This window comes from Coturnix japonica, chromosome 8 (genome assembly GCF_054131305.1).
Source record: "Coturnix japonica strain WE chromosome 8, WE-NBRP24, whole genome shotgun sequence".
Lineage (NCBI taxonomy): Eukaryota > Metazoa > Chordata > Aves > Galliformes > Phasianidae > Coturnix > Coturnix japonica.
Window position 1 is genome coordinate 3,703,857 of NC_140670.1, and position 15,878 is coordinate 3,719,734.

The window sequence follows — 15,878 nt, forward strand, 5'->3', positions numbered from 1 at the left end:
ATGAAATGAGCTTACTTACTGATGCCTATGTGTCCAGACAGAGGAAAACGAAAATTATGAGACAAGGCAGATTTAAAACTAATGAGCTTGGTTCCATTTCATTTGCTATAAACACCAAATTAAGAAAACAAGACACAAGGCACTGCTGCAAATGAAGGATGACTCTGAAGACAACTGAAGGCAAGACAGATTTTACCAAAATTCAAGTAAAAAGTTAATTAAAGATACTCCCTAAGGAATAATTTCCTAGGTTATACCTATATGTGCCTTAAAACCAAATAACTGTCAGCAATAAATAAATAAAATCATTCTTGTTTGTATTGTATTACTGACTTCTTTAAACTCCTAAGAGCGTTTACTTAATTATAAAAGATTTTTATTAGCAGGTGTTTGATCAGTTCCTCAACGTAATGGATAACAGCTGTATGCAAAGCCATCAGGAAGAAGGGATTCCAAATACACCATCTTACTTCAGTGCTATGAAAACTATTTCTAAGTCTCAAAATCAATGCTGCATATCTATAAATTGACACGTGTGTGTTTCAGTACTGAAACACAAGATGATCTCTGCAGGTAAAATAACCCAGCACAATGAGGCTTGGTTGGGGCTTAGCAGAAGGCAAACAAAAAGCAGAGACAACCAACCATTGGGACATCCAGTCCCTGCTGATTATCAGCGTTTTATTGCTGCTGTTGAAACAAGCAGAACTCACTCATTAGTTTCAGCACGTGTTTAGTAAACACAAAAGAAACAGGAATTCTATTCTCTATTTCACAGCATATTTAAGTGTACAGATGTGATCTTATTTGGTTCACAACCAGAAGTTCTCACTTTCAGATATGAGATTATTTGCTCCCTTTCTGCTCAAGCCATAACATTTCACAGAGGCAAAAGGTGTAAAGAGGGAATCCAGCATTTATGAGAAGCAGTTCTTGCTTCTAGTATAGTTTCTGTCTCCATGTATAAAAGCTCAAGCTCAGGAAAAAAAAAAAAAAAACAAACAAGAAGCAAAAGCTCATTTCAAACTGAGAGACTGCTTTCAGATGACTAAGAGTTCAAGCAGCAGTTATATGCCTCGTCACACCTCCTTAACATTCAATCAAATCAATCACAGCACCTTTATCATTTCAACACTTGGAGCTAAACAAATTATGACAGAAAATACAGAAGCTGGCAGTCTTCACTTCAACCAGTAGCTCCATCTCTCTGCCTTCAAACATTATTGCTATGCTCTTCAGTGATTTTTGTTTTTATAACATAAACACAGATGAATAAGAGCAGCGAGGTTATCAGCAATACTCCTTTATGATAATACAAATATTAATTGGCTCTTCTCCACTGTAATATTTCCATACTGAAAGTTAAATTGCTGTTGGAGTCCATAAACTTAAGATTTACAGAAGCATGAAAAGGTAGGCATCTCTGCAATATCACCGTATTATGAGCATGTAATAGGTAAAAGATGCATCCACTGCACTGCCAGCGGTTCCTCTACACTGATAGTTCCTTTGTATTTCAGTTTCAAATGGTTTCGATGTTAAAACAAAATAGCAAGAAAATAAAAAGCTTTACCAAATAGGATATTTTATACTACAGCAAATGGGGTTTTTTGGAGCAGCAATTTTACTTGATGTGCTTACTCAGCACCATTGGAAAAGGTTGGCATGGGTTTCTATGAAGAAGCCATCCAGGCTCACCCTGACAGCAATGGCAGCTGCTCTCAAAAAAAAACCACGCCTGGTTATGCTTCACTTCTTGCCAAATTAATACCTGTTAGAAATTCCCCTGTGAGCTAAGAGAAATCCCTATTAGCAGGTTTATTTTTTTTCCTCAGTCTCCTTACTGAGTCCTTCTATTCATTTTACCAGATGTGTGAGAACCCCAAGCAGCTGGAAAAGCATCCCTTCACAAAGGAAAGATTCCTCCAAGCAATATGTCTGTGAAGTGAATCATGGCTTCGGTCATTACCATGTTGATGTATGGCAAGGAGTACTTACATGGTGCTGTCACCAAGCTCTTCATAGAGGTTATTGGCAGCAGTGCTTGCTGGTTTGCCTGCTGGTAGGGCCATCTGGATTCTTGCAGTCTTAGCACACTCAGCCTGTCGCCTTTGGTAAGCCGGGTAGGGGTGGAGAAACAGACTCATTAGAAGCACTCTGAAACCTAACAGAAGCTGAGAATTTTTCTAGATATATCTAGAAAAAGAAGCCCATGCTTTCTCATTTGCACTCCAGTCTGATGTGCACTTACTTGTTTGAGGAATACTACACAGGGAAACCCTTTTTTTGTCCTCAGTGGGAAACAGGTTATATCGTGGATGACAGTATTATTTACTGTGTTAGCATGCATTAATAAAACACGGTGCGTAGCCTCACAAATAGCCCTGAAACACCCTACCACACGTGATGGTCAGGACAAAACCGGAGTGAAGGAAGCGAGTTGCACTGAATTCAAGACACCTTTCTCAAAAACTAAGATTGGCAAGCTGTCAGCATTCCTATTCAAACTATTAGACACAAAGCAGGAAATAAATACTTACTCTTTGAATCTGTTTTGTTATGCAAGAAAAAGATGAAGAGAGAAAATGGAAGGTTAAATTAATTCCGTTTGCAAGCAATTGTCCTACACAGTGAAACTAATCGGAGTGATAAACTAGATGCTACTTAATTATTCCATACATAAAATTAGAGAATTAATGACATGTTTAAAGAACCATAATTTCCAGAGCTGAACAGTGTTTAGCTGCTATTTGCAATACTCTTGGAGCAATTCTGCAGTCAGCATAAGCATGAATTACAGCGGGGAGAACTGCTTTGGGCTTACAGAAACCAAATCCTTTCCATGCACACAGACAGAAAAGAGGATACTGTGGTATTCCTTCATCAGGTAGACTACTGGGGTTGAGTTTTTATAACTCTTTCTCACTTTTACACGTGACAGAAAATGTCTTCAGTAGGAAAGGAGCATTGTTTTTAGTTTCTATTTAGAAGGCAGCATTGTTTGAATATTATATAACTGATGTGCCTACATTCTGGTGGCACACTGAATAGTCTATTTCAAAGGCACTATTTAAGACCAAGGAATAACGAGTTTCAGGCTTGTTTACAAAAGCCATAAATGTAGGCCCTGAGCCACAGTTTGACAGCAGTAATTTTCCACATAGAAGATAACTCATGTAATTTAACTAGTATTTTTACAAGATTTAGTAAGTAAAATGAATTCACTGTATGCTAACATGATTGCTGGTCTGGTAAGCACTGAAAAATGGACCTATAGCACATAAAAAGTGTTAACGGTGACAAAATCTTATCATTTCCATTGCATGTGCTATGAGTGTGACAGTTATTTTATCCCACTATCATTTCCAAACTCAGTGGCAGAGCGGAGCATCTACTCTGCCAGACTGTTATCAGGAAAAATACCAAAGTGCCTTTCATAAAGGAGGAAAAGGCTTTAATGACCATATGGCTTAGGCTAGCTTATGGAATCTACTAACACTAAATTGCCTTTATATCCTAATTTGTCCTATTCAGTGATATACTTTTCATAAAAGTATAGTGCTGTTAGGTTGGTCTGCTATAAATCCAGCTCCAAATCAGACTTCTAGACAATTAAAATGTGGTTTTTCATGAAATGAAGATAGAAAGATTCCTCAAAGCTCCTCAACAACCAGCGGTGAGGAAAAATATTGCTATTAGCTCTCTTAAGAATACAGGCAACTTGGATAATAAAATCAGTAACAAAGAAATTACTGAACTGCTTCAGCAGTATTTCACCAGATGCAGATTTTACATACGAGTTTGGTAGATGTAAAGCAGTTCCGAGTTATGCTGCCATCCCATGGGGGGAGGGGAGAGGGGAGGGAAGGTGAAAAGAAAGAGGAGAGGAACAAAGAGATGTGAGGTGAGGAGAGGAGAGGAACGAAGAGAGGAGAGGAGAGGAGAGGAGAGGAAAGGAGAGGAGAGGAGAGGAGAGGAGAGGAGAGGAGAGGAGAGGAGAGGAGAGGAGAGGAGAGGAGAGGAGAGGAGAGGAGAGGAGAGGAGAGGAGAGGAGAGGAGAGGAGAGGAGAGGAGAGGAGAGGAGAGGAGTGAGGTCATTCACCACTTTTAAAATGGAGAGAGAAGGACATGGTGATACAGACTGATGTATGCAAAAGCTTAATCCAGCTCATCTCTGGAGAAGATGCATCTAATTATTTATGTTTTGATTTTGGAATGATCCACCATCCTTTGCTTTGAGCTTGCATGTGGAATAAGAAATATTTCATGAGAAGCTAAATAAATTTTAGTGGACCTGAAGTTGTCCATTTCACATGAACTCATTAGTGATCTCAGTCCTTTAATTAGCTTATTATCTCAATTACTTAAAACCCTATGTCTGTGAAGGACTAATGGAAATATCAAGCAGGTTCTTTCTGGTTATGTTGATTTGGATAGTGCTAAAATGGCATAAAATCAATTCTTCATTAAGGGTTTGCAATTAATAAGCACACAGCTTGGGAAAAAAAACACAACCATGAATATTTTAGGATTTAAATAATAACACAGTTAAGTCCTCCTCTCCTTTTGTCTGAGCTACACAATCTGATACTGGATTCACTTACTGAGCCAGCACTCCTTGTCTGTCTGTTTGGCATGGAATCTAAACCTACACTTGCATTTCAAATGCCTGGCTTTTGGTTTTGCGTTTCACAGTGTCTTCTGAAACAGATACTGACCACAACTTCAGAAGTACAGCAAGACACTTCCCGTGCCTTTTCTTCCCATGCAAACCCTCACCAAGCCTTAACCAACTACTGTGACACAAGGGATGCTGAATATATCTTCCTGCATGTAGACTGGTAATAAAGGAAATCTTTCAGTGCTGCAGCTAAGAAATGTAGCATCCTTACTACAACTTTGCTACCACAAGAGGGAGTAAGAGTACTTACTGTCTGTAGCTGACCATGACTATTAAAATAGCTGGCATACAGCACAGGATGATAATGACGGCCAGAGCCAGTAATGCACCTTCTGTGTAGCCCACAGCTTGTGCCTGCTTCTTGACATTTGCTACCACGTCCGGGGTGCGGATCTCCAGGATGCGTCCCCCCTGTCCCAGGTACGGCTGAAACTCTTTATTGATATCCAGCAGTTTGCCATCGAGGAACCTTCAGTGCCAAAACAGAAAACTATGAGAGACAAGGTCATTAACCGTATTTGAGTTACTGTGTAGCTAGGCTAATAACTCAGCTCTGATAAGGCACATACCTCTTCTTTACGTGCTTAAGAATCTTTGTAATTCCCCATAATCTCTTTGTCAGCAATAACTCCAATGTATTTAAAGCCAGAACACAGTTTAAACACTGAAAAGGAGAGGTGAGCTGAAGCTTATTCTCATTTCTAGGGGCAAAATGTCATTCATGCCGTAGAATAGCACGGTAAAGGTTGCCTTGTGCTTTTTTCATTAGTGCTTTGTTACGGAGGATTAACTAACCCTCGTGCTCACATCCCTCAAGACCCAAATTCAACTTGATGCTAATCTAAAGGCAGTTAATTTTGAAAGAACTTCCCTCAGCTTCTTAGGGCAATTTTTTTTTTTTTTTTTTTTTTTTTGGCGAGTGATCCATCCGTTTTGTTCCCTTTTGACCAGATACAAATGGTCAAATACCAGAACAATCTTGTCTAAAATTAGTAATTGCAGGAACAAAACAATATTCGTACGTCTATCGGTACATCTGGTATGAAGTAGTCCTACAGGCACAAAGATTAAATCTCAGGGATTAGCTAACCAGGAGGTTTTGTCACTGCCTGCAAACTACAGCAATGTTCGTCTTCTGTTTAACTTCAGATTTAGTGCACCACCTAGGAAAGGAGCTTGAAGAGCATAGTTATCAAGGCTAGCAAAGTCCATGAAAGAGCAAATGTGGTGGAAGACATCTGTCTGATCTGGTAATTGCCAGTTGAAATTTGCCACTAACAAACCAAACCAAACCAAACCAAACCAAACCAAACCAGTATCTTCACTAACAAAGTTTGCTTTGGGAGTTCTTCACAGCAGACTGCCATTTCCAAAGAACAACAAAAATTCTTGAATCACATTGGAAATGAGGGCCGGCTATTTCATAAGCTGCCAAGTAGTTCCCTTAAACTCCAGCCATAAAGTTCACAGAGAGGGACCCCCATCAGGATGAAGAGGATCCACCTGGCTCTGAGCTATAGCAGAACTGTAAGTACATTTTATGATGCTGGGCTCAAAGAGGAGCCTCAGCTACTCACACACCCACAATCCTACAGCAGCAAACCAAGGCATCCTGAAGAACAGTTTCCCTTTGTACTACTATGTTCTTCTAACACTAATGCTGGGGCTTCTTCCACAAAGTATTTTTTGGGTAATGCAGCAAAAGTTTCTATTCACACCCTGAAGATCTGCCATGACAGTTTACAAAAGGAGTAAGAAAAGAGCTCTAACTCTTTTGCTGTACACTAGATGTCAGTGGTGCATGCTATACAAGCCCTTGTTGGCCAAGCACAGCATTTCAGCTAGGACAGCATTAAATCTCTGCAAGGTTTTAACAGCCTCTCTTAAAAATTCTGTTAGCATTTTCTTGACAAACCCTATTTTACCAGGTTCGTAACTCAACAGTGCACATTAACTCCATCATGAACCATGACACACAGTGCAGAAGGATTCAGACAGGGTAAGCATTTTATTTCTAATGATGGACGTTTTCTACTTAATGTAGTCAGGGAAAATTTTCTGAATTCCACTTTTTTTATGCTCTAATAAATCAAACACCCTTTCATCTGAAAGAGAAAAAAGAAGAAGAGTCTGATCATTTTGGTCTGCAGTATTATCTAAGTGGCCACAAAGTCTTTTAGGGGTTTGACAAAGAGGGAGACGATATCCAAGTGTAGTTGCTATTCAGACATTTTTCAGCCTAACAAGACAGATTCCTGGTTAATAAAGATGCTGTAGCAGTCCTAAGGTAAAGGATAAATCTCTCACTGTTTATCAGTCTTACAAAGTACAGGACAGGGGAAAATTAGCAGAGAGACTGAGATTTTTCCTGGCTGGCAATTAGGAACACAGGGCAGCTGTTATATCAACAATGTCTAAACTATGCAACCTCTCTCCCAACACACCCTGTTGTTTTGATTGAAGCTTTCACTGATTAATCTGTTTCCTGCTATAATCCTGAGCAGATTCCTGGTTGGCAGAAGGATGACTGTGGTTCCTGGCAATCCGTTCCCAGTAGCACTGCTGTAGCACTGCTTTATTTCCTGTGATCTGTGGATGCACAAACATCCCTAAAAAGACTTTTCTACTTTTCCAATGGGCATCAAAATGATGGAGGAGACATTTTCTCCCAGAGGTGGTCTGTAAGAGGAAAATATTCTCCCCGTGGACTTGAACAATCCCTATGTGTAAAAACCAGGGGATCCACAGAGTGCTTTCCAAAGTTGCTAAGAATTCACAGGACTTCCAACTATTGTCAGGGTCACAGATGTTCTATACAGAACTTGGGAAGCACCACATAACTGATCTTTGACCCTATTCGGTTCCCATTGCAGCCATACTGCCAACTAGTTAAGATTGGAAGAACCTTGATCCCCAAAAGGGGAGAAGGAGGACAAATTGCTCCCAAGACCAAAAAAGGCTGTGTGACTGAGATGCTGGGAGACTGGAGAAAGTCCAGAGAAAACCATAAGAGATAAAAAAAAGGTAAAATGTGTTTCAGAGTGCAGAACACGAGGAACCCGTCAAGAAAAAATGATGAGGACGATGTGATCATAAGCTTTGGTTTTGGTAGAACGAGAAATTAAAAGCACCAACTGGGTGCTTCAGTCTGGCACTCTCAGTTGTAATAAAATTCAGTGTTTGAATCCAGATGAATTTTTTTTTAAAGGCAAAAAAGCTGCAGTTTTGGACAGTAAAAATAATTACCTCTGCAATAACACCACAAAGGTCATAGTTGATCGGATTTTCTCGAGCAGTTCCTTTGCTGAAAGATGTGCTCAAAGCAGAATTAATTCTGGGAATTCCTATGGTCTCTATTATACCAGGTCAGACTGATCACAGTCATCTTTTCCAACCTATAAACTCTGAATGTATGCAGAGCTTTAGTACGCTATAATTCATCTGTACTAAATTAAGAGCTTGAGAGAACAAGCCCTTTTTCAATCACAGTCCACTGAGATAGCTTACAGCCATTTGCTTTATAAGCTGCTGACTGAGGAGCTGCTTTCTGCCATCACTGAGCAGTCTGGTCTAGTTTTCACTGAGATAAAAAGCAAACACAAAAGTGAAAGAGAAACAAAAAGAGTCCGCTTTAGAGAAGACTTTGATTAGCGTTTTTCTTGTATTGACACACATGCAGAACCCTCAAACAAACACACAGTTGATCACTTCATGGCAACAGATCTCAAGCTGTACGCACTGCAGAAGTAGGCACTGAGCATTGGTTTATTCAAAGGACTTTTTCTGTTCCTGTTGTGTCAAACCATTTACTAACAGACCAACAAGGCTTTGAAACAGTCCCTAGAAGCATGAAAAGAATGACAATATACTTACTTAAAAAGTTCGTTCCTCATTATAGCTCTATTTGTTTGTGGGTCAATTGCGTAGACCATGAGGTCCGACTTGGTATAATCCTCTTCGGAGTATCCATCCCCAAACCTCCGTGCGCCAATGGACTCCACCACAACAGTCGCACCAGGAATCTGATCTTGGACGTAGCGTTCCAGAATCCTAAAGGTGACACGAAGGAGATACCATGAGACAATAACCACTGACTTGGATGGTAACTTATAGAGCACTTGATTTTAAAAGCTCCACTACAATAATAACTTCTTGAATGCTCAACTCTTGGGGAAAGCTTAGCAGTGTTAGGAGAGGTCACAAGAAACAGCGTCCTTAAGTCCACCACTCTCTACTTATGACATCAGTTGAGTTTTAAACGGCTCGTGGGAAACACCATTGGTATATTTCACCCCCAAAAACACCACCCTGCCATCTTTTTATTAAGCCGTATGATTTCAGAGCTCTTCAGCCCCACACAGGGTGTGTACAATAAACTGTCACACCCAGAAACAACAATTTCAACTGCTTCCTGTGGGATGTTTCATCTGGTCCTCGAACACAGCACGGCGTATCAGGTGCCAGAATATCTGCTACTCTGGAAGGCACAAACAAGTTTTATAGCTGGAAGAAAGTTGGAATACCGGGTTGACAGGTTTACTACAGAAAAGAATATAATCTATTGCAAAAGTTTAGCAAGCAGAAGAAAGATAGGGAGATAAGCTGGCAGAATTTGGAGGCAGCTATGCCCAGCATCACAAGGACAGAACAACAATAAACCAAAACAAATATGTCCTCTTTGCAAAGAGAAGGTTTTAATTACAACCTGCCAGAGTGCAGAAAGGCACACTGCAGATATGTATAACAGCTTGACAATACCAAAGAACAACACAATTCCAAGGACATAAAACCTACTGGATAAAAATCCTTTTTTTTCTCCTTCATTTTAATTGTCATTTGTTCTTGATGATGCAGCACACTATTATTGAAGATAATTCCTTTTTGTTTTCTCTTTCTGTTTCTGACTACTCACTGTCCAGAAACACCTCACTATGTGCTTTGGCAGACTTTGTTCTGCATTCAAAATGTCACATTTTTCTGCAGCTTCCAGTGAAGAATTGCTTATGGGGTTATTCACAAAACGTGATCTTATTCCTACAATATTCAGAAAGGCAAAATGAGAACGGATGTCTGCAGAACATCCCTCCAAAAAAGAAATCAGATGTGGTCATGCTGTGGTGCATCTGTAGAAGCAAAATGTCAGTGGTGCAAGGACATCTCTGAGCACCTGACAAGTTTCTGCACAGACAGCAAGCACACCTGAGCCTCAGATGCAGGATTTTATAGGGAAGTTATGCTTGTAACTCACTGCTGATCTAATGAGCAGTTTTACAAAGGGCAGTATCTTACTGTAGTTAAAGCATACGCATTATTTCCTTCCAACTTGTCTGATCTGCTACTCCGATGGGGCCTGTGAAACCTGCTGAGCTCCTGTAGCAGACTGCTTCTGTGTAACTGCTCCACTGCTTATCCAGCTAGGAGGAGATGCAATGATATCGCAGCTCAGGTGTACACACTTCAAGTTCTGTATGCAACAAGCAGAACTGGTGCTCCCATCATGACCAGCTGAGGCGGACAGGAGAGATGGTGGGGAGCCAAAATGCAGCAAGAATAGCTGGAGCCAGGAGGAGAATGGAAAGCTGTTTAGACAGTGATATCAGGAGAGCTTTATCCACAGCTATTGGGCACAGGCAGAATTAATCCCAAAGGAAATGGGAAAATCAACCTTGCATGCTGACCTGCTGATGTGGGGAGGTTTGCAAACTGGGGCTGAGAAGTACAGCCCACAGAGAGTTATATAAACAGGGGCTTAAAATCAAATATCATCAATACTGGATACATGGCAAAAAATAGGTAGAAATAAATTAGAGAAGCTGGAAGTCTCTTCATTCCATTAGAACTATGAGTTATTGAGGATGCGCAGTGTTTTCCAGGCTAATTTATGTGATAGAAATATTACATCAAAATGCAACAGCTTATTGAGGATGCAAGAGCGAGGGGATGAGAGGGAGCACACTGCCTGATGCACCAAAGATGCATGCTCTAGGGTGCAGAGGAAGACCAATCCCAAGATTCTGAAAGACTGTCAGACGCAGGTCCTCTTCTCTCTCCATGATGAATACACACTGTTAATGCAGAGCCATCTTCGTAGTGAAAACAGAAGCAGCAAGAAGCAGACAGGCTGGCACAGTGCTGGCTGACCAATGCCCTGCTGCACGCCTGCAGTTCACAGATATGGTAAACTCTTCCCATCTCCGCCTCCAGCACACGTGCAGCTGGCAGGCAGGGCACTAACCTGTCACAGCCACCTTAATAATAGCTCTGCCAGGTAAATCTTGACAGAACAAATCCCTAAACATTAGGTGAGTATGAGGGATTAAACCATAAGCTGACTTTAGAATGGTGTTTTGCACACGGATTCACAAAGACCAAGTCTGTATGAGGTCTGCTTCCCTCATTAGTATACAATCCTCTTTTGCGACTGCAGGGGAGTTTGCCATTGCTTCCTTGCACACGACTATTATTTCGCCCTGTAAAGTTGGATGGTTCTAATGTTGGGTCACTTCTGGAAGAGCTCAGTAATAAAATTCCCTCTCAGAAATTCCTGGCATGGCTTCTGCTGGAATTCATTGCCAGTGAGAAAAGCTTTTAATAATTCAAATTGGAGAACAAAGAGCAGACTGCTATCAGACTTAGGCACGTTGCAGCTGTTGGCTTTAACTGGCATCACAAGGCACAATACAGAGTGGTGGAGCTTCACTACGATTTCATCTGAAACACACAAACTGCGCGTTTAGGCCGAAATACGTAACAAACACACTGAGGACAGAAAAGCAGCAATTAAAGGCTGCACTTAAAGACAGGGCAGCTCCCAGTGAAGTTGTTTTGTAAGTCATTCACCTCAACTTGCATACCAACAAACCTGACTAGGTGGCCAGCTCCATCCAGTGCTTGTCAGAAGGACAGTTTTTTAATGCTTTAAGTTACAACAGAACGTGCAGTTCTGTTGCATTTAGTAATTGAAGTATGATTAAAATTCACCTATTCCTTGTTAATGCAGTGAGAATTGCAATTGCCTCTCTGCAGTGGTGTGCATGAGCGGTAGAACCTAAAATTAAGTGGCAATGATGCCTTTCTACTGCTCTAACTCCATTTAGCTCTGCCGCTATACTGTGAGTTTCTCCCTGTTCATCTTCATTACTTCTGCCACTCAAATTCCCATCACCAAGGCCTACGGACTGAAAGGAAGGACAAGAGGATTTTCACTGTCACCGAGGACACAGTACGGCCTGAAATATTCAAGGAACTCAAATACAGTCATATTTCCGTCAGGACTCTGACATAGCTGGCATTGTGGACTCTGAGCTCTAAGCACTGAAGACCATATACTCTGTGTAACCTCTGACTGACAATTCAGGCTCCACACAATTTCTTAGCAATACAAATCTAAACTCTTGGGATTTGAAGGTCTAAGTAAATGTGGCAGCAAAGCAGAGCACAGAGCAGTCAGCTTGTGCTGTTATGCAAAGTAAAGAAGCTGGAAATGAGGTTTCTTTTGAGCCTGAGAACGCTGCTTCTTTGCAAAAATCTTTTGACAAAGATTATTTCTGCTATTCTATCAGGCATAACACAAATTAGATATAAAGCATGTACCTAGGCAGGAAGGAGCACCACTGAGCCAATTTACTCTGCATGTAACAATATTAAATTATTTAGAAAACAACCAAGAGATAATGTCTTTATACCTAGTTAGCCTAATCCTATAAAGGCACATTGGGTTATTGCTCAACATAAAGGAAATTTGCTTTCTTACAGATTACTTCAGGTTTTTTCTCCTCTTGCGCTCATCATGCATAATCCTGTCCTCCAAAAACCCTACGCGAGCTCCAGCATTTTGTTTCAGCATCAGTTTCCCCAGCTGCAGAGGAACATTACGTTACACTCACCCAGACAGTAAGACAGACACCTTCACTTCGACCTGAGGACCTATCTCCAGATCCCAGCATAGCACGCAATTTCAAAACAAAGTGGGAAGTCGCAGATTCATCTGCAAAGTCAAGCACTGCATTACAGTGCTTCAGAGAAAATGCATTAACAGAACAGTTGATATTATGGAGAGGAGGAGAAAGGAGACTGATGAACTGGCGCATCCCAGCGGACAGTATTACACAGAGAAGCTAAAGTTGAATAAGCCCCTGTCTTTATCATCTAATTTACTAAACGTGGCCTTATTAATTAATAAACCATGATCACAGTGGGAACAAAGATCACCTAAGAAAAGGACTGAGCCCTGTTAACCAGCCTACACTGCAACAGCTACATGGTGTCATTCTACAAGCAGTCAAATTGAGAATCGTAGTGTGGATATGAAACATAATGTGGTCATTTAGAGGGAAATGTCTAACTATTTTCATTATTTACTATTTTTGCAATTTACTTTAACGTGAAACAACTCAGTACAAAGAAGTGAAAGGAAAAACAGCAGAGAAATTGGCCAAAGGGCTGGGAATTCTGAACTCAACTAGCAGCTCCTCAGCACTCCACTCCAGGAGGGGGAAAAATGCTTCTCAGAGCAACGCAGACAGAAGACAGGCTCAAAAAAGCCCTGATATTACCAGTACAAGCATTTTGAGAAGCCTGCCTTTGCAGACATACATGCAGGCCATGCTGTCACTTATCTTTAATGAAGTCAAAATACAAAACCACCACCAAGACCACGCTGAAAAAATCAGAAGACAATGGAAATCTCTGGATATAGCAGTGTCAAGGGTTTAGTGTCTAGATATGGTTATCATACAATTGCTACTAAATTGTAAACCAATTAGCCATTGTTGTATCTACACATTTCTCAGAATAAGGTGATTCCATCAGACTGTTCCCTGAGAATGACTCTATTACCACCAAGTTGGAGATCTTCTCCATATGGATGGAAATCAACCTCCTTTCATTCCACGCTCACTTTTCACCCCACTGAACTTGAGAAACAAAATTTCCCCAAGCAACACAATCCCCATTTTGCAGGGCTTAAAACAGCCTTTTGGGAGGAGTATCGACAGAGTATTTCACAGAAGACCTCAGTGAGCTACCCCCACCCCCATTATTCCACCTGAAGGCCATCTTCCCCATGTATTGTGCATTCAAAGGAAGAGAATGCACACAGATTTTCTAACACCTATTGGATGAGAAACAGATGCCCCTGGTCATGCAGCACAGCTGACCTTATCTAGAGCTGTTGCAGTCATATGAAAGTCAAAAACCTACCTGATCTGACAGCAAAGTTGGTCAACTTGTTCTAGTTGCCCAGCAAGTAAGCTTGCAGAGCAACACTGCCATATGTAAAGAAATGTGTCCCTTACTACTACTGCTTTCACCCAGAATCCTGAAGGAAAGAAACATGTACATGAATTTTCTTCTAAGCCTCACACCATTTTCTGTAACCTTCAGCAGACACAAATAGGCCTATCTGAACCATCATAATTGAAGTGGGTGAAAGAAATGGCAAAGCTGACATTGATGTGTAGTCCACAGGATATGGAAATCTTGTTCATGAAATTAAAGCAGCTGGTCGAAAACTGAGGTGCTTACTGAATTATGGTTAGGAATCATGACACCATCAGAAATGCCAGCTGAAGACATACTTGTTTTATCTCTCAAAAAGTGAAAACTGCTATGCCAAGTAGAGTGATGTTTTAAATCTTTTCTTCTGTGGTGTATTTCTTGGACCATTAACCAACGCACTTCTCAGGCTGTGCTGAGTAAGACTTTCCAGCGCTAACGTTCTGAATTATGTATTTCCTAATAGCTTGTAACCACTCTCTAGTGAATGTTACAGGCGGCTGGGGAGAATCTGATGTAACTTGCTCTCCAAAGTTGTTTAAAATCACCTCTTATTTATTCACTTTATTATTTACTTATTTATCAAGGGAAGGGAGAGATTGCTATAATTTCCACAATGATCAACTATGTGCTTTTCTAACATACAAAATCCTCATTGTCTTGCAATTGGTGGTTAATGGTATATTCTCAAAGCTTAATATTTAACAGCAATCCACTGGCATAAAAAGTGACAAAAAAAAAAGAGCTGAATAACCTCTGGTGTGGCCAATTTTTCTAATGATAGTCTTTTTTATGTTAATGAATTATACTGAATGTTCTCATTTCATAAATTAATGCACCATCTGCATTGTGGCTTAACTCATCCCTAGTGTATGAGAACCAAAAGGCTCACTGTCAACCTCAGAGATAAGATCAGACCATTTTCTCTGTCTGGAGAACTGCCCGCTGGAAACTGGAGCTGCCATTTTCCAGGAAGGACTCTCTCTTGTGACTGTTTTCCCTTGCAACTCATGTACCTGTGCCTGTAAAGCCAAGGTGAGTTTTCCATCCCACTTCCTCATATCCCTCTGCATGGTCATGCAGGTAAAACCACAGCATGGTACATGGTGTGTATCCTCTCTCTCAAGCAGAGGAACACTTACTTCTAATAGCTGAGATATTGGTTTGCACACGTGGGGAACAAAACATATCATCTTTGAACTGCTGCACCTCCTGGGGCAGTTTCACCATAGCTGAGACACGGGCCTGTAAGAAGGACAAGACACCATCTTCATATCGTCGAAGTAGCCATAGCCACTTCATTTACTGTTGGACTTCTGTCATCTTTCCAGCTCCTTCCTATCAGGACGCTGGCATACAGCGATGGTGCATTCTATACAACTCTCTGCCACACTGGTCGCATCTGCATCATGTTACCTGGATCCTGAGAGTTGGGATCATCATCCAAGTTAACTCCATGCATTATCTCTGCCACAGCTAGTTCTCTCAAGTACTGGATACCATTCTCCATGGTGGCTCATTTGCCTGGGTTAACTACCAAGTCTTCCTTGAAGTGATATCATTCCCTCATGGCCAACAGGTCACCACCACAGGATGAAAGACTGTGTCCCTTTTCCAATTGCTTTGCCAGTGTCTCTTGCTCTAGAAAGAGATCCCAGCTGCTTGGCTTTACTGCCCTCTAAGTCCAGGCTATAGGCTTGACCTACTCAGCTCTGAAAGCCAGGTGGAAATGTGCACATCTGGGCAATTGCTGTAATCCTTTCACAAATCTTGCATCTCAGTCAAAGTTAGAGTCGTGTGGTTCAGGTCTCTTCCTTCTGCTCTTGTGACGGCCCCATTCCATCTTCTTTTTCTTTTCCAAACTTATAAGCCTCTCTCTTTGCAAAACCTTCTGATGTTCTTAGACATTTCTTCATCTTGC

At 41.0% G+C, this 15,878-nt stretch overlaps 1 protein-coding gene across 25 annotated transcripts in view; it reads right to left on the reverse strand.

The window, feature by feature from the left end:
* Positions 1-15,878, reverse strand: part of PCDH15 (protocadherin related 15) — a 528,749-nt gene that overhangs the window by 18,484 nt on the left and 494,387 nt on the right. For all 25 annotated transcript variants that reach the window (XM_085554985.1, XM_085554984.1, XM_085554986.1 and 22 more), the window contains 3 exons: positions 8,555-8,731; positions 4,932-5,150; positions 1,999-2,109 (listed from right to left, as the gene is read on the reverse strand). In XM_085554985.1, the coding sequence (XP_085411111.1) occupies positions 1,999-2,109; positions 4,932-5,150; positions 8,555-8,731 (507 nt within the window). The remainder of the gene's footprint in view (positions 1-1,998; positions 2,110-4,931; positions 5,151-8,554; positions 8,732-15,878) is intronic.